This window comes from Chlamydotis macqueenii, chromosome 3 (assembly GCF_036417535.1).
Source record: "Chlamydotis macqueenii isolate bChlMac1 chromosome 3, bChlMac1.mat, whole genome shotgun sequence".
In the NCBI taxonomy this organism is placed as follows: domain Eukaryota; kingdom Metazoa; phylum Chordata; class Aves; order Otidiformes; family Otididae; genus Chlamydotis; species Chlamydotis macqueenii.
This window is the reverse complement of record NC_141558.1, coordinates 50,355,745-50,374,261: the sequence shown is the minus strand read 5'-3', so window position 1 is coordinate 50,374,261 and position 18,517 is coordinate 50,355,745. Positions and strand designations below refer to the sequence as shown.

General features: G+C 39.1%; 1 protein-coding gene across 4 annotated transcripts in view; it reads left to right on the top strand.

Moving 5' to 3' along the window:
- CDK19 (cyclin dependent kinase 19) overlaps positions 1-18,517 on the top strand; it is a 144,899-nt gene that overhangs the window by 117,457 nt on the left and 8,925 nt on the right. For all 4 annotated transcript variants that reach the window (XM_086743466.1, XM_086743464.1, XM_086743465.1 and 1 more), the window contains 5 exons: positions 7,115-7,258; positions 7,516-7,585; positions 8,929-9,001; positions 13,310-13,407; positions 14,946-15,024. In XM_086743466.1, the coding sequence (XP_086599592.1) occupies positions 7,115-7,258; positions 7,516-7,585; positions 8,929-9,001; positions 13,310-13,407; positions 14,946-15,024 (464 nt within the window). The remainder of the gene's footprint in view (positions 1-7,114; positions 7,259-7,515; positions 7,586-8,928; positions 9,002-13,309; positions 13,408-14,945; positions 15,025-18,517) is intronic.

Sequence of the window (18,517 nt, the reverse complement as noted above, 5' to 3'; positions counted from 1 at the left end):
GCCAGAGGACCTCTTGGACCCTCTGAGGTGTAAGCACTGCTGTCACCAGAACAAAAGTAGCAGTACGTGCTTTACTGCATCTTGGAGATACTGTAGTTGGCATGAAAATAATAGCCCTCTGCCATCTCTGAAGAATTAGGATTAGAGAGAAAACGAGGCTGTAACACACTTTCCTTGCCAGAACTTGGCTCTTGTCCCAGTGGCCTAATTCCCTGCCCTGAAGCGACATCACCTGAGACTGGAGCCCACCCCAGTTTCTGGAAGAACTGAGAGAAGAAAGAAGTGGAACCATCACCCTATTCTGCATTTATGCAACTATCACTCTGTGCTGTCTCTCAAGGATGTTAGCCTGCCCTGCTACTAGCTAATCTGGTTAATCTGTACTTTATACAGTAGTAGCCTTGGAGACACAAGTGAAGAGTTAAAGAATTGCTGATGAAAATGTGATATATGGGATTGGGGGTTTGGTGAGAGGGGAGTTTTGGGGAGATAGGCACTGAAAGTCCTTACAAAAGCAGTGTAATATTGGTAAAAGTTTAGTTATTGAGCTACTGATGTTGGTGAAAGCCAAATTCTCCTGCTCTACAGGACACTTGTTGGTAAGATTGCATTTTCCCTGCCTTGAGGATTCCTGTCTTCTTCAGTACATAGGCTGTACAAAGAAAACACAAGGTTGCGTGTAGAACTATAAGCTTTGAATTTCCAAATTTTTGAATGTCAAGTTCTATGTATTAAAGATTTCAGTTCTTTAACAGGGTTTCTTTGTTTGTAATTTTATTTTTGCTGCACGAGAGGACTACTTAGGGCCTCTGGTCTTACTGTCGCTCCCTGTATTAAATCTATTGCACCTGTGTTGTCAAGCTTACCACGGTAGTTTAAGTGTAATGTTGCAAGGTAGATAATGTGTCTAATGCAGAAGTCTGAAATCATATGATCCAGGATCTTAATTTCTTAATTTAATGCTGATATATGAGGAATAGAAATTTAAGTGCGAAAACAAATATTTTGACAACATAAAATAACTGTTTAGAGAGAAGGAAGAAATCCTGACCCACTGAAGCCCTGTAGAAAACTACAGTTTAATTCAGTGAACTTAGAATTTCAGTCAAGGTGTTTCAAATTTGTTAAGGTTGTAGTAATTTAATTAAATTCTTAGTACAAAGATGAAAAGAGAGCAGCTTAGTTCAAAAGGCTGGGATGGAGGCATACAGGTAAAAAAAAAGTATGAGGATAATAGGTTTCATTACTAATTTGAATTAGTATGGTTTTGCCTTTAAAAGTTTTGAATTATCTTGACTCTACATTGTGGCACAGGAAGTTATGTGCTTTTGAGATAAAACACTGCTCTTAGATATGCATTTGGCTGGGTGTGAGCATCCCTCAGATTGCTGAGGGTATTTTGTCTGCAGAACAGTCATTTTTTGTGGCTTTACAGTATACATTTCTGTTCTTCAGTCAAGTTCTGACGAGGTGTAGTTCATTAAAGATCGGTGAGCATTGCTTAACTTACCAGTGACTGATAGCAAATTTCTGACCTTTAGCCCACTGACACCATTTTTTACTTCCCCGTGAAAAGCCTGTCACATGTTGCTATTTGACCCCATTCTCAGTTCTTCATAGAAAGTGTCAAATTTAAAAGGCTAGTAACTGCTCTTTCCTCGGCTTTCTATTTTGCTGACTGAAGTTTAAATGAAACAGGAAAAACTGAGACCTCCACGTACAAAAGGAAGACCTTTCCCATGTGTGAGTGTGATAGCAACAGGTATGTTCTGTTCATGTTATTGGACCAAAGAAATGAGAAATTCCCCTTTAAAGGTATATTTTTCTTTTAAATCTAATTTATATGTATTTAAAGCCAGTATGAAATGTAATAAACTCTTTTTCTACAGTATCTCTGTGTTCCTAGGTCACTATGTATGAAGGTTCTGAATAAGTTTAGAAACTGCTGCTGCGCTCAGCATAGGAGATGCAAGGTTTTTATACAGAGGTTAAAACTTTTTCATTAGACCAATTGATATTTATTTGAAAAAATTAGGTATGTGTTTTCCTGCACAGCCCCCATTTGGGTTTCCAGTCTGGTGTATTTGTTGTTCTTGCCTTAATTTGCCAGTTTTGGTGAATTTTACATAAATGTTGTAACTCTTAGAGGTGACCTGGATTGCCGTGTTAGGGCTAAGCCTTGGTCAGTAGCTTTTGGTTACCCTAGTTTTGCGTTAGCCCTTGGTGGATGTAGAGAAGCTGTGTTCTGGCGTCCCTCCACTGTTTGCTTCCTTTCCCAGCATTCGGACGTGTCATAGAGTCTACACTTTGTGTTCAAAACAAAAAAAAAGCAGATTGGTTGAAGTACTGATAACTACTAAACCACTAATGATGAATTCCTCAGATGGATGGCAGCTAAATAGATGTTTTGCGATTCTTGACTTACTTCCTTTAACAGAATTTTATTAAAGAATTATATGAGACTAAGAGCTTGTTTATGTATTTATTTTCTTTGAAATAATTAAGAAACATAAAAGTATTTCATCTTGGACTCTGTCCTGTCTTCAGTGAAACATTTTAGTTAATATGCATGGGAAAAGATGTTTCATTTTGAGAATCAAGGCTATTGCTCAATAAATTGTCTTATTGTCTTAAATGATTGTACTATTCATAAAGAATGTTTCAAAAATATTGGAGCAAATGCAGAAATGATATTATTGTGACACAGAAAGGAAAGAATACACAAGCATTTGTCTGCTTAATCAGCCCTCTCATCAGAACAGCCATGTCAGCATCCTTTTGTACGCTTCTTGGCTACAGTGCTAAAGTAGAGCAGGGCACACAGGATTTTCTCAGCTTTAGTAGCTGACCTATAAAGCTTTAGAGTCACAGGTTTTAAAACTGGGACATGGTCAGCCACACAAATTTTCTAATAATTGCTGCACCCAGGTATAAACATGGAAAGTCTGTTTACCAACCACAAGTGACCGTCTTTAAAAGGCTATTTTTTTTTTCCTTTTGTAAAATTATGTAGCACTTGAGAAATATTGTTACAGTGGAAGAATAGGTTTGATATTGTGATAAATAGGTTTGAATGGAACCTGCACAAGCTGTTTGGTGAGGAGTCTAGGCAAAGGAGTATGCAACGAAGGCCTTCACTCCCACCCTGCTTTCCAGAGCAGGGACCAAAATTGGCTTGCACTCAGGTTTGGTGTAAACTTGGGGAAAGCAGGGAGTCTGGAAGTCTTGGAGGGCAAAGTAAAAAAAAAAAAAAAAACCCAAACAAACAAAAAACAAACACAAAAAAACACCAACAGCCCAAAAAACAGTGAAAACCTTTTACCACGAATTGTTCCTGAAACCTCATGATAGTAGAAGAGACTGTAGGAAACAGAACCACCCTTACAGGAATGGTTCTGTTATTCTGATAAATTTATTTGGATCCTCCTGGCACATCAAATGGGAAAACATTTAGTGTCCAGTGCAGCACTGTAGGACCTATGTGTCCCAGTTTTCAGTGGGTTTGGTACATAACAAGGTAAAGTGGATACAGTCCGTAGTTTATCTTTGGCTCAGGAGCAATGAGACAACTCACCCTCTTGATCATTAGTGGACGGGGGAGCAGAGAACCAATTACTGGATAATTTTTGCCACTTGTTTTTGGTGGTTGCTTTTTAAAAAAAAAATATAATTTATAATGAAATGATTATACAGCATTATAAGAAGTTCCTCTTGTGCTAGAAGCAGATGATATGCACTAGAGTAATAATGCAGTGTCCTTGAAAAATACTGCTTATGTGTTTTAAGCTTTGGCCCTGTAAATGCCCACTTCTGAGGGGTGGTACTCCTTACTTGGAATAGATGTAATAATCGTTAATCTCTTTTAGGAACCACAAACTGAAAACATATGAAATGGCACCGGATAGGAAAATTGCTAATTATTAACACATTTTTCCATAGTGAAAGCTGAAGTTTGTATTTGGTTGACTAATATGAACAGTGTAGGAGATAAATACCTATCAGGACTGTTTGTATTGATGAAGCTTTTAAACTTACCAGAATTTAATGAGGCATTCCTGCTGGAAAAAATGCCACATGTGGTAAATAATTACTGTAAATTCTGAATCTTATTAAAAAAAAAAAAACAAACAAAAACAACAAAAAAAACCAAACAGAGACTAGCCAAACTTGGCAGAAAGTCATTAACTGTGAGAACGATTTCAATATGTGCCAAGGATGTGTTCGAGGTCAGATTACATAAAAGTTAGATCCATACAGGGAAGACCCTGACCTGCTTGAGCTGCATGGCTATAAGGCCTTTTCCAGCTGTTTAATCTTCACTTATGGAAATTAAAGTTTCAGGTTTTCTGTGCTGAGTGTTTAGGGTTACTTTATATTACTTTGAAGCTGAAGAGTATCTGGCAAGAAACCTGAAGAGTTGAACCCCCACACTGTGAACTACTAGAGACTATGATGACTGATCAGAACAAAAGTGTTCTCATGCTTGACTTGTCTGGTAATGCCATCCCACAGAAAATACCACAGCAGCTTGGGAGTTACCAGTGTTTATTCAGATGTAACTTCCAGTTGGTGCAATGTCTGTCTTTCTGAATTCTCGAAAGGTTTAAAATGTGCTTTCTGCATTAATCACAGAGTCAGGAAGCAGGAATGTGTTGCCGCAGTGGCTCTGCTCTCACACAGCTCAGCTCATGAGGGAGGAACAGAGTTTTGAAGTTTATTGTCATGTCAAGGAGATTTCCCAGTTCAGCTCTGCTGTCAACAAGAATACTAGATTTTCTTTTTCTTTAAAAGGAAAAGGTCAGTCTGGATAGAGCAGTAATGAACAGAATAGTGAGCAGCGGCCCAGCCTCTCCCTCACTGTGCGATGGGCAGTGGGCACTGCAGAAAGCCCTGAAAACCAAGAGGGCTGTGTCTCCTTTGGCCTCTGGGTAAACCGTCTCCAAAAGGATTTGCCATCTAGGATGAAAATGAGGTAATAGATGCTGTTAAATGCAGATGCTGTTCTTCAAATCATAAGCAATTTCCATTCTGGAGTAGATAATTTATGCTTACTACCCAGGCAATAATTGTGATTAATATGCTGTATTAGCTGCTTGAGCAGATAAAATCTCAAGAGCTAAAGATCCTGTTTTCATGCAGATAAGGCTAATAAGAAAATCAAAGGAAGATGAAACCCTGCGAAAGTAACGCAATGCCCAGAGCAAGTTACATCCTGTCAAAACTGTAAAGTCTGAATGAAAGGTTATCAGATTTTCCTGTAAAGGAAGTAGGGAGAAAAGCTTATAAATTGGGACACCCCAAGCTCAACACCTGTAACATGATGGAAATGGAGCTGACCCATTTTGGCAAAGAGACATAAAGAGAGCAGGGTTTGTTTTTTTTTTTTCATTCTTCAGGAGACCATGTGTGTCTTAGGCGGCATGGGCCAACCACCACCATTGACAGCAAGTGGGGTTTTGAGTCTCAGAGTAGTTGGATGCAGGTAACAAACAAGAGACTTCTCTTGGTGTTCTCTTTAGTCTGAATCTAATAAACCAAACTTCAGTTAGGTAATTTTTTATATCTTAGACCTATAAAATAGGGATAAATTGTTTTCTGTATTTATGGGATTAAATTTGATAAAATCCAAAAGGTTTCCAGGGTCATCTAGTTTAACCTCAACTACAAAGCAAGTCTTACACTCTTGTATTCAGCTATCTATGTTCATTATTCTTCTAATCTCAACATCTTTTTTCCAGAGTTATATCCCAGACACGTATTTGTCAATGTAGCAAATCCATTTCTTTTCTGCTAGTAACCTTCTTCTCACTGACAAACTCACACTTTCATTTTAAGATGAAATAATAAAGCATTTGGGTCATACAGAACACTAAGATGGGTGGTGAACTAGAATGAATACATGTATCTAGAAATTTATTCTCCTCTAAATTAAACTAATGTTCTTGTCTACAATAGATTTAGTTTTGAAAAGTATAATAATGAGAAATTTATGAAATAGAGGTTGTTATTTTCTTTCCTTAAAACATCAGTATATTGTGCTGTTGTTTTCTGTTCTGTACATGAGGTGTAGATGACAGTTCCAGTATTGCTCCAGTGGGAGTCAGTTGACAAGTAGGATTTTTTTTTTTGAAGTTTAGTAATCACTCTTCTACTCTTGATTAAAATTAGAATCTTGTTTCTCTGTTCCAACTAGCTTGCGCTATTTGTCTAAACATATAAGTCATTAGTCTTTTCCTTCTTAGTATTTATTTGGTTATCAATTATCTCTTTGGAATGATTCTGAAATATGATTGTCGTAGTTCAGCCCCAACGGGGACCAGACTACGCAGTCTCTCTCTCACTCCCCCCACTCTCCGAGAGAATAGGAGGAGATTTGACAAACAAAAAAAAAAAAAAAAAAAAAAACAAACACGCGGGTTGAGATTAAACAAAAAGTAAATTTAACAGTAATGACAAGAAAACAATAGAGTGATGGAACACAAATACAGTATAATAGCTCACAACAGATCTCTACATCCAGTCTCTTCCAACTAGGAGAGCCTCCCTTCAGCACCCTCCTCACTTATATACTGAGCATGATGTCAGATGGGATGGAATAGCCCTTTGGCTAATTTGGGTAAATTAACCCCAGCTGTTAGCTAATTAGTTAACTATCCCAGCCATAGGGGCTACCAGCTTCAGTTCTCCACCCAGCTCAGGTAAATATTAACTCTATCCTGGCCAGAACCAGGACAGTGATAGAATTTTATTTCCATGTATCTTTATGGGCTGTTTATGGTTTGGTTTTGATGGTCAGTTGAATGCCCTTTAAGCTATGTCACCAGCAAATATTGTGTAGGTTTCTGCCATAATTGTGAACACGTTAAGTGCTGGACTGCCAGTGTACAACTTGGAACAGAATTTGGAAGCTAATTTTGATTGAAAAAAACCTATATCTCCAGATTTTACTCTTTTTAAGCTATTATATTAATGCACCTTTTTAAAAGTATGTAATTATATTGTGAGGCATTTTATCTTACTGTGGTTATACAGATTGTTGAGAAATTGTGCGGAAACAAAAAACAGAGTGATGAAGTACAGTAAATTTGCATGAATTATCCTTCTTCTTTCTTAGATATTTGGGCAATTGGCTGCATATTTGCTGAACTATTGACTTCGGAACCTATATTTCACTGTCGTCAGGAGGACATCAAAACAAGTAATCCTTTTCATCACGATCAACTGGATCGCATTTTCAGTGTAATGGGATTCCCTGCAGGTAATTTATTAAAGCATCAGACGTAATGAGACTGAGTTGATTCCCCCCCCCCAACCCCCCCCCAGGAGGTGACTGGTTTTTTGTATAGGTGTGAAGAAGATGTCAGCTTGATGAATTTGGAAATACTGGCAATTAGGGAACAATAGCACTGGCCGACAAACAAAGTCAAACAACTGCTGTAGTTATTTCTTCTTGTGTATTACTTAACCTACGCTTTCAAAATTGTAAATGCTTCTCTTTTTTCCCCCCCACTAAAGATAAAGATTGGGAAGACATAAGGAAGATGCCAGAATATCCAACTCTCCAGAAAGATTTTAGGAGAACAACGTAAGTGATGATAATGCTACAAGAGTTCAGTGAATATAGCACATAGGCAGAAATTGGCTCCTATCCTCTGACTTTTTGGGAAGGGGATTTTGAAGTGTTTGGGTTCTAACACTGTGAAACCTATCCTGTTTGAATTGGCTGTTTTGCTTAAATGGTGTTTTCTCCCTCAAGTGCTTGTTAAAAGCATCGGCTGAGTGGACTTCTCATTTCTTTATAAGGGGTTACAAGTGCTGTTTAATCCATGGCAGGCACAAATGAGCTTGCTTAAACCACTTGCGTTAGATGTTCAAGATAACTTCATTCATTTTGTGTAAGAAAGAATAGGAAAGGCCCTCCTTGGTCATTTTGACCAGCAGGTATGTGGAGATAGAATCATAGAATGGTTAGGGTTGGAAGGGACCTTCAAAGGTCATCTAGTCCAACCCCCCTGCAAGGAGCAGGGACATCCCTGACTAGGTCAGGTTGCTCAGAGCCTCATCCAGCCTGGCCTTGAAATAGTAGATAGTAAAGTAGTGGACAGGATTTCTATGGAAGGTAACGTGTTCAATAGGTTGTGATGCAAAGCCTGTCTGGGATCTGAGAATTTTCTGCTTTTAGTGTTTCCTGGTGCTTTGGCTAAATTAGTCAATTAGTCAATTAGGTGGTGACAGATCAGAGGGTGTAAGGAGCAACACAGATTCTGTTGTAAGGCAGAGGACATGGATTCAGGAGTTCTGGATTCTGTTTCCACCTCTGCCATGGATTCATTATGCTGGCTTTAGGCAAGATAATGAAGCTTATGCGTGCGTGAAGCTTCTTTCTTTTGAAAACCGCTGCAGATAACTTCTAGATTTGTAGATTAAAGGCAAGGCACGGGTTGTACATATCTGGGGCATTTTTGAGCTTGGGAACTATAAGGACTGTATGGTTTGCTGCAGGTTGGGGTCAGGGAGACGGTAAACTAACGAGACTGCCAAATTGCGACTAGAAACAATTGAATAGCTTCCCTGTTGTGCTGTTACAGACTGCTGTACACTGTCTGTGGCAGACTGGCTTTAGGAAATGAGAATATAAACTTCAAGTTGAGTTTCTGTCATATGCCCATGTCAACAGCTTATCCATACACTATGAAAGTTGCGTGTTCCATGGAAATAATCTGTACACAATTGATAGTACTCCTGTTAGTGAAAAGCACACTTTGTGTGTGCAACTGCTAGATAAATATCTGACATGTTTTCTGATAGCAGTTCTTTGTAGTTTGCTTTAATAAGGGCTGGTAAATGTTTTTGTGATCACTTGGTACAGTTCAATATTCATGATGCTGTATTATTTCAGAAATATCTTTCTTTAACTGTGTTTTTCAGATATGCCAATAGTAGCCTCATAAAATACATGGAGAAACACAAAGTCAAGCCTGACAGCAAAGTTTTTCTTTTGGTAGGTACAACTTGAAAACCAATGTGATGCTAGGAATGAAATGTATTTCTAATGGTAATATCTGTGTCTGTTCTTCTATCTCATTCTAATGAACACCAACATTAAAGAAAGCTATTTATCACTAACTGACCATTTTTGAGATGTGTTTTCGTCATATATGTTCATGCTGAGGGTGTGCTTAAACTGCTGGTATTGAAGATCTGAAGGTCTTCTCTAATTAAAGTTCTGCAAGGCACTCCTATAACCAGCCTTACCCTTACGACTGCTGGGCAAATAGGATAGAGAGTATTATCTATCCTTTTTGGTTCTGTGTTGTTTCGGAGAGCTAAAGAGCTCCCAAGAGCTAAAGAGCTTTGTGAAGAAAGAAGAGGAAAGGACAAATTTAATTATTTCCTGTAGTAATTTTCTTTATTTTCTTTCTTCTCTTTCTTCCCTCTGATGTCCACCTCTGTTCTGTGGGTGATTCCAAACAGTATCCTTAAGCATGTATTTGCTGGTTACCTAATTAAGTCATTCACTGTAGGTGAACACAGGGTTGCTCTGTCAAATACATATAATTTCTAGATGCCTCTGTGATGACTGTCTGTCTAAATTTAGGAATGAAGTTCAAAGTGACTTTGCTAGTGCTATGAACAAGGAGCCTCTGTCATGAGGCTGTTAGTGCAGCTTGAGTTCTAGTGATCTGTTTTCATCAGTGGCATCACGGTTTAACACAGATTCAGCATAGCTGTCTTCTCTCGAGGTCCTGGCAAAGACTCTTTGACTTCTTAGTAGTTACTGGATGATGACACAAATAGCTGTGGAAACAAAATAGGTTGATCCCAAGTGGGTGGAAGGGAAGTATTCACATAAGAAGTGTGAGACTTCAAGAAAAAATAATTAAAATTTCTTAAACTTAACTTACTGGGCACACATTGGAATAATCTGGAGGAGGAGTCTAACTGAAAGGATGACAATTGTAAGAAACATCATTAGTTAGCACCTGAATTTCCCTGTTTTCCTGCTAAAGGTGGAAGCCACCAGAAACCTGATGGAAAGGCAGAGAAGCAAATGGGTTGCTGTCAGCTTATATGGCTAATTCATCAAGGCTACGAACACTAAGTTTAGAGTCATCTTGGGTGGGCAGGCTACTTTTCCAGGGGGATATATTAACCAGATTTCTAAAGAGCACAAAACTAACCATATCTTGCCACGCTATGGCGTATTATATATGTTTTTATATTTTTATATATATATGTATAAAAGAAGGAACTTTTTGTGATGGAGAAGTAGTAAGACAAAGTTATTACAGGGTGACTAAATAAATAGATAGGTGTCTACCTATGTATTCCCCTATAGAATTGTTAGGATGGAATTGAGATTTTCAGAAGTCTAAGGGCTCTTTCTGAACATCATGAAGAAGACTTAGTTTGCTCAGCAAAGTAGGTTCTCTTAGTAAAATTCTTCTCACTGTTCATATTCAGGGATGACTAAGTGTGGTTTAGTGATCAACCATAGAGGCAGGGGCTGGTCTCAAATAGGCCAGCCTCCCAGAGCACTGCATAAGGATGCCCAGGAACACAAACAACCTCCTTGATACCTCATTGCTGCACTGAGGAGGTCCATGTACCTAAATTACCACAGCCATGCTACAACAAAGAGGCTCAGTACCTGCCTTATCTTGTGAAAGATCCTAAAAACCAGCAGATCTTAAAGGAAAGGTTGTTCTCCCAAATGTTGCTCTCCCAAAATCAAGAGATTAGAAATGTGTCTGCTAATGAGCTTGGAGGTACGTGTGTTCTGAAGCGGGGTCCCTGAAACTCCTTGTTATTTTTTGAGGTAACCTCTGTCTTGCAAGGTGACCTCTGAAGACATCTACTTTTTAACCTTCACTAGTCAAGACTTTGTGCTAACGAGTACAGAAAGTGTGGTGCGTAGAGAAAATATGGCCTCAAGTACATGAGTGCAGGATAGCAAGTGACTCTTGGCAAAGAGGAGGATACTGTGCCAGTCTGCTGATTGACAATGAATGATAGTATCTACATGAAGGGCAGAGTGTTTTCCATCCAGGAAGAGGCATTTGTTCTTGCTGTCCTGGAAAAGTTAGAAGCATAGTATTTATAGCTGTCATGTCAGGCCAGTAGAGCCTGACAGCAAGCAATCTTGAGAGCTGCTGAGAAGTATGAGGCTGTTGATGAAGTCCAGTCTCACAGGCTTCCTATACTGTGTTAACAGCCGCTACTCTGAAAGCAAATTGTGTCCAGGCATTTTCTATTCACTTTCCTAGAAGCAGCAGAAGCTACAGAAAACCAGACTTTGTCAAAGAAAGTTGGTTCACAGTAGCATCACTGATAGGCAGGATATCTCACTTGGAGTGATGTTGTGTGTGGTATCACCTGGAATGGGCAAACTGATTATATCCTCAGGGGTGGAGGGGCATTACTAAGGGAGTGAGCAGACCATTGAAAGGTCCAAGTTGCCTTTAGGTCTTCTCTTGTGGTATTAGCCTTACTTTTTAATGACATGGAATACAGGTCACGTTTGGAGGCAGCTTGTGATGACAGTGCTATATGGCAGAAAACTGGAGGAGCTTTCAAGTTTTCTCTTTAGTAGTACTGCAGCAACCAGTTCTGAGGAAGGAGTCCAGAGGGCAGACACTGATGTCCTGTGCTCTTCTGTCAATGATGACATCTGGTACCAAAGACCAGGAGTGGCCTTGTACAGAACATGAGTGTTTGTTTGTCCCTGCAGTCGCTGTGGAGGAACTGAGGACAAAAAACTTGCATCACCTGTAGTGGTGGCACAAGCCACTAAAACTGATGGAAATTTTGCATGTAGGGAGAGGTGATGATTTGAAATAAGGATACTGAATACCAGAACTGTTGCCTGTATTTATTGCATCGTGTGAGGTCGGTGTATAGAGAGCCAACAGCACATTAGAAGTTGAATTTGTTAAGATACGGAGGAGACGTAGGGTTAAGGGTTATCTGACAACACAAAACACAGTAAATAAATGTTCCATGTAAACTCTCCAGGTGTATGCAATGCAGGACCGTCCTGAGGTGTATTTCTGGACAAGCAGCAGGAATCAATTCAGGAGCTGGTTGCAAATGAACTGATAGCTGGGGGAACAGCCCAAGTGGCACTTTGTTGTGTTGTCAGTCTTTGAGGTCCATGGCCCATAAAGTACGGGAACAAGGAGAGGAGGGAAGGAAGTGGCAAAAATACAGAGAATTTTATAAGACATCATCTACAAAGTAGAGCTATTGAGAAAGGAAATGCAGGGGATCATCTTTCTTGATGAGGATGAGTGCTTTTACTGAGGCTGTGCACTGTAACATATATATAGAATATGGAATTGAATATCAGATTTTTTATTTTTTAGAACAAAAAGCCCCAAACACCCACGCCGAAATCACATCCTTTTGCTGAATATCGAGGGAATTTTTGTTTGAAGCCTGGAAGATAGAGTTTGAGCTAAGATGCCCTTTGCAGAAGGAATTTTATTTTCACTGTTGACTTAGATTAAGAGAGTATTGTATGACAGTGGGATACTGTGTGCTGTAATTTGAGCATCAGAATTTCCTACTGTGAGTTTATCAGACTATGATAAATAAGTAACTACTTAAAATGGTATGTTATCCCTATAATTCCTGTTTTATACTACTAATATATTGTAATCCTCTTTTATAGCCTGCTGCAGTCAACAGCATTCTAGCTAATAAATTTATTATTACTTTCCTTCTACCAAGGAAGAAAGGTTACTAGGAAGAGTCCAATCCTCCTCTTTCTCATTTCAATACCAATTAGAGTAAGATTGGGAGCTCTGTAAGTGGCAGAGTGCTCTCACTCTGGAATGTCGCCACTGCAAGAAATGAAGATTTACTGTTTCTGTGCCTAAAGCAATATGGAGAGTCCTGGTCATGTTCCGTCTCTTCTGACACATTTTTCCTGTTGTGTCAGCAGTACAGAACAGTTTACAAACTGTGAGTGTGCCACAACGAAATGCCATTATTTAGAAGTGATGCTTTATGAACCTGTAATAGCTGAATTTAGTGTCACTTTAGCACAGTGGTTCAGCCTGACCAATTAATATTGCCTGAGACACTTAGCTATATTTCTTACGTGAGAAGTGCTTCACGGCCATAGTGCTTTGATGGATGTGCATTCTAGTTCTTGGGAACTTCACTGAACAAGCAATGCTAACTTAGGCTTGTCTGGACAAGCCACAAATAATTTAACAGTCCACAATCCAAGACATATTAAGTCATAGTTTGAAAAATGATCATTTGATAAGCTTTTTGCTCTTGTTAATGTTATGTTTTGCAGCTTCAGAAGCTTCTTACTATGGACCCTACAAAGAGAATTACCTCAGAGCAGGCTTTGCAGGACCCCTACTTTCAAGAGGATCCTCTGCCTACATCAGAGTACGTACTCCCTCTTCTCTGCTCTTTAGATGTCTTCCTTCTGCTAAATGCTACCCTGAAACGAGACAACAGCTTAAAAATTTACAGATATCTGCCTGTATCCACAAGAAGCAGTAGCTCAGGCATGCTCAGTAGAAACTATTGGTGTAGTACTGAAGTATCACTGAATGGAACTGAGTGGTCGTGGACAGTAACACAGTACCGCACTAGTGCTGTAATACTGAATGCACTGCTAAAGCTAGAATGACGGTATTATTGCAGTATTTTGAGAAATTATCTGTGTGCTGTTCTATTCTGCCTTATGCAGCCTCACAGAGCCCTGTTCTCCATTACCTGGTTTTGTTGTGCCTCTCCCTAGGACTGGGACAGTGCTCTGACCTACAGCCCCTTCCCATGCCCTCTTGCACAGAGTAACAGTATGAGGAGATAAAAGTGAAGAGATCAATGACTGCTTAAAATCCCACAAGTTCCTTGTTCAGAAGGCTTGAGAGTGCAGATTTTTATATCTCTATATATTTTATTGTCATGAGAAATTCAAAAGATCTATTCAGTTCCTGCTGGCAGACTTTCCTCTTCCAGTTTCTCTTTCCAGTTTTCAGAAGTGTGGTGGTTCATAGCATTATGATCTGTAGGAGCTGGATGCAGGGAGACTTCCACCTTTGCTTTCACTGCTTCCTCAGGTAGCAGGCAACACTAAAAGGAGGGAACAGCCACTCGAGTGCCAAAGGAGTGTAGCTGAGACTAGTTGGGTTTTTTTTTTCTTTTTCTGTTTGGATAAGCCAAACACTACATAGCAGCTGGATTAGGAACTGTTTACACACTTTAAAAAAATATGTCACATTGGTTGTATTCTGATTGCTGGCATAGAAATCTAATAAATTGATACTGGTCAAGATCTATTAGTAATTTTCTATTTTGTGTTTATTTGATACTATCCTATGTAGAGCCATAGCTCCCCATGAATTCCAGGATAACATTATGATAAAGCCTCTGCCATAAACATTAAGGAATGTTCCAAATGCCATTAGCCAGCTGAATTTAAAAGCGATCTTTTTTTTTTTTTTTCTCTGAACAAAAAGCTAATTGAAAGTAACTCTGCAGTTGTGATTGGCAAATATATTTAAGCCCGCTGTAAGGCAAGGTGGGCCCGTAAGACATTGATACTCTTTAGATCAGGCCCTTTATTCAGTAACCCATGCATGTTCCAACTAGGTGTTGTGGAAACTCTGGCATGGTGTTTGTTCATTTTGCCATCTGGATCAACAAGTGGTCGTTCTGGCACTCGGGCGTGCTCAGCCATGCCGTGATTTCTAAATGACAACCTCATGCCAAGAGCAAAGAGATCTGACATTGATTGGCACCTAACTGCTGGTATCTGCTGCTGTCTTGGGTGCTCACAGTGCCACTCACGTATGGAAACAGGACTCATGAAATACAAGAAATTAAATTGTGTTATAGTAATTTGTTTTTAATAGCGTTAAGTAAATGTATGTCATGTGCACATATTTGTGGAGTGTTTACTGTTTACTGTGTTTCAGTGTATTTGCTGGCTGTCAGATTCCATATCCTAAAAGAGAATTCCTCAATGAAGATGAACCTGAAGAGAAAGGGGATAAGGTATAATAAACGCCTTTTTTTTTTTTTTTTTCTTTTTTTTTCTCCCCTGTTAAGAATGCAATAAAAGAGTCATGGTGCTACCAAATGAAAACTAATGAAATGTGAAGAGTTAACCAAAACTGTTTTTTCCAGGCAAGGCTCTCTTCGAACTGCTTCCAAGACAGAGTAAAAGTATCAGATGGCTGTGGGTGGTATCTCAGGCACTATCACCAGCACAGTTTGCCCTGACCTGTGGGGAATGAGCTGGATGGGTAGTTCTGTCAGCAGTAGCCTGCTTTCAGCTGCCATCATTCCAAGAGGACCTGGCTACGTCCTCCTTCATCACATGATGAAAATACATTGTGATCACATTAAAAGAATGGCATTTCTATTGTATGACTGGCATACGTCCAGCCATTTGAAAGTAGATGGCTGTCAGGTTCTCAAATAAATAGTGCAGCCTGCTTCTGGCACTACATCAGAACATTTCATCCTTCTGCACACAGTTTCCTGACCATGTTTTAAGGGCCCTCAGACAAAGGAGTAATAAGGAGCGTGAACTGTTCTGGTAGCGACAATCTGCTCTGAATGCTCTTTCCCATAGCCCCATAGACATGGGCAAGGACTTATTTGTGTGCATAGTAAGTTTTGGTGTGTTTGCAACATAACCCGACCTGCTTTGTGTGTGTAGCTCAGCTGTGCTACGTGACTGGAGTGATCATCCCATCATGCTGTGAAGGCTGGACAATACTGCTGTAATGTATGAAACAGCTTGTTCTTTTCGCTTAAAAGTGTACAGTGAGACACCAGCAGTAATGTATAGCTAGAAAAATGTGAGGAAAACAGCCTAAAACTGTAATTATCTGAGGTCTGCATGAGAAGTAGTGTTACTCTTTTGGAAGAACCTTTTGACTAGATGCATCTTCTGTTTTCAGATTTTCTGCGTAACATGAGCAACTAGCTAGGTTTAAGAGTATGTCTATCACAGTACATTTCAGACAGCAAATTTTTGGTTTGGAACAGATATTGTAGATTGTTCTGTACTGAGAACAAGTGCTAATGTCCTCGATTTTTGTCTCTAGATAGCTTTTTCGAAAAGAGGAAACAGACACCTAAGCAAAAATACTATGAAAGTCATGATCCTGATTTGATTGTAATTTAGTTAATAGCTTTGCTACAACTGTCACAGCTTCAAAAAAAAAGAACAAACCTCATGAATTAAAATTATTCTGGCTTTTGTTAGGTCAATGTATTTAAAAGTAATATCTGTCTTTTTCCTGGGAGTGTTGGGGGTGAAAACAATGGCATGTTTATATTCAAAACAGCCATTATATAAATGGTCTTTGAGATTGTTGGGGACAGTCACGTATTTATGCACACTCCGAATTAATATTTTTTCAGACCATTTAGGTAATTTAAGTCACATATTTCTCATTGACTGTGTTCCCACAGTGTAGAAAATGTGAAGAGTATTCTGAAAGTTGGGATCTGTGCCATGTTTTGTTTCTTTATGGTGCTGTTGCAAGTGAAAGGATTTTTTTTTTAATAGTGTTAGTTTCTGGTTTGTTTTTAAAACCATAGTCCTTTGGAAACCTAGAGGAGTTCTCTGTGTTTGTTTATTTGGAACTTGCATCTGAATTGAATAACCTTTAACATAAGCATCCATTCTTCAAAATTGTTAATTATTAGTCAGCAAAGCTAAAACAAGTGTTTGCAAAACAAAGTGAAAAGATTCTTTTCTCATTCAAATTCTGTTAGGCAAGTTTCTGCTGGGTTCCTTTCTAGGTAGGACCAAAATTTCATTTTGGTAATTTGTGCCTGAGACATGACACATGGTAATGGATTAGCTAGCTGTATACCTTTGACAACTTTATTCATCTAGGAATCACCATGAACTAGACTGACCTGAGGATGATGTTTCTGCTGGCATAAGCTGTTTTTGTGTGCTAAGGTGGTGCAGCTAGACCCCAGCCGGGGTCTGACAGAGCAGATCTCAGTCTCTGTGCAGGCAGTAGCAGCAGTAATAGCTGCAGAGAAGAGCAAACTCAGACTAGTCAGGTAAATGTGCTAATATCCAAAGTGCGAAACATGGGACCTATGACAAACTGTTGTCTTTAATTGTGAGAGTTCCTGCAGGATTTGATTACACATTAAAAAATTGCAAATTTTGGCTCTCACAGTAGCAACCACCTCACTTGCATCCAAATACCTCAATGAAAACACAAATTTCAGAATTCTGACACAAATACCACCTTAGTTATTGGTGTTTGTTTATATAAGTAAAGCTCAAACTGTTATGAGAAAAGAAATTGCTTCTTTTTTTTTTTTTTTACGAGCTAGCTTAATTATCTTTTAAAATTATTGAAGTTTAAATCTCCTGGGAAACAGAATCTGACTGAGATGGGATTTGAGGACTACGTGCAGGAGGATACCTTATTGGTTTTGCTAAATGTGAAATGGAAATGCAAGCCTCAAAGTCCTTGAAGAGGCAAGTCTTCTTTGTAATCCTAAATGCATACATCATTGCAAATTTCATCTGAATGTATCTTGGGAGACTGTTGTGATGAATGGCATATATACAGATCTTTTATGTCATTTATCCGAGACAACTAAATGCCTTTTGGTGATAGGGGGCATCAAGAATTTTCTGCTCGTGGCAACTGGTTGTCATGATTTCTGAGAAACTAATAAAGTGAGGTTTTATAAAGGGCTGCCCTGCTAAAGCTTTGATAATTATTTAAGCAGATATTCTAGGAAAAAAGACTGTCCCAAAATGTTGCATACAGTATATTGGAGAAGAAAGTAGTAAGGCCATGACGATTGCAGGTTATTTCCCATTGATGAACAAGTGACATATCTCACATTTGGAGCAAAATTGCTTTTCTTTGTGATTCTTTTATGTGCTCTGGTGCTCCAAAGCAGACAAATGAGTGGTCTTTCCTTGTAACTGTCTAACCATGGAGGGCAGAGTTGCACTCTGCTGGTTTTCTGACATTCCTTCCAGTTCCCTAATACTCTTTTTAGGCTGTAGCACTCTGAAACCAGAAAAGTACAATGTCTTTTGCTGTTGTGTTCCCCTTCTTAACTTTTTTCCTCCTTTTTGTGAAACTCTTCTCTTTGTCTGTCTTCCTGCTAGTTTCCAGTGTCATCTTGCTTGTCTGGCTTCTCTTGCTTTGCTAGTCTTCTCCTTCCCTTGCCAGATTCTTCCTTCAGCTGTTTCCTCCTCTCTTGTCTTCAACTATTGTCTTTGGTCCATTTTCAGTTTTCTTCTATTTCAATAAGATTTTCTGACCCTATACCTAGAGCACCGTGCTGGGCCGTATTCCCAGTATAGCACTCTTTACACATTACTTAAAAGCACAGGAGAGCAAAACGGTAGTAAAAGTCATTTCTGGTTCTGCCACGAAATTTCCATGCAACCTGGAAGAAATTATTTCATTTCTCTGGTCTCAATTTACTTACCTTTCTGGCAGTAGTGCTGCCAGCCTCCTTCGGGTTATTGTAACGTGTCATT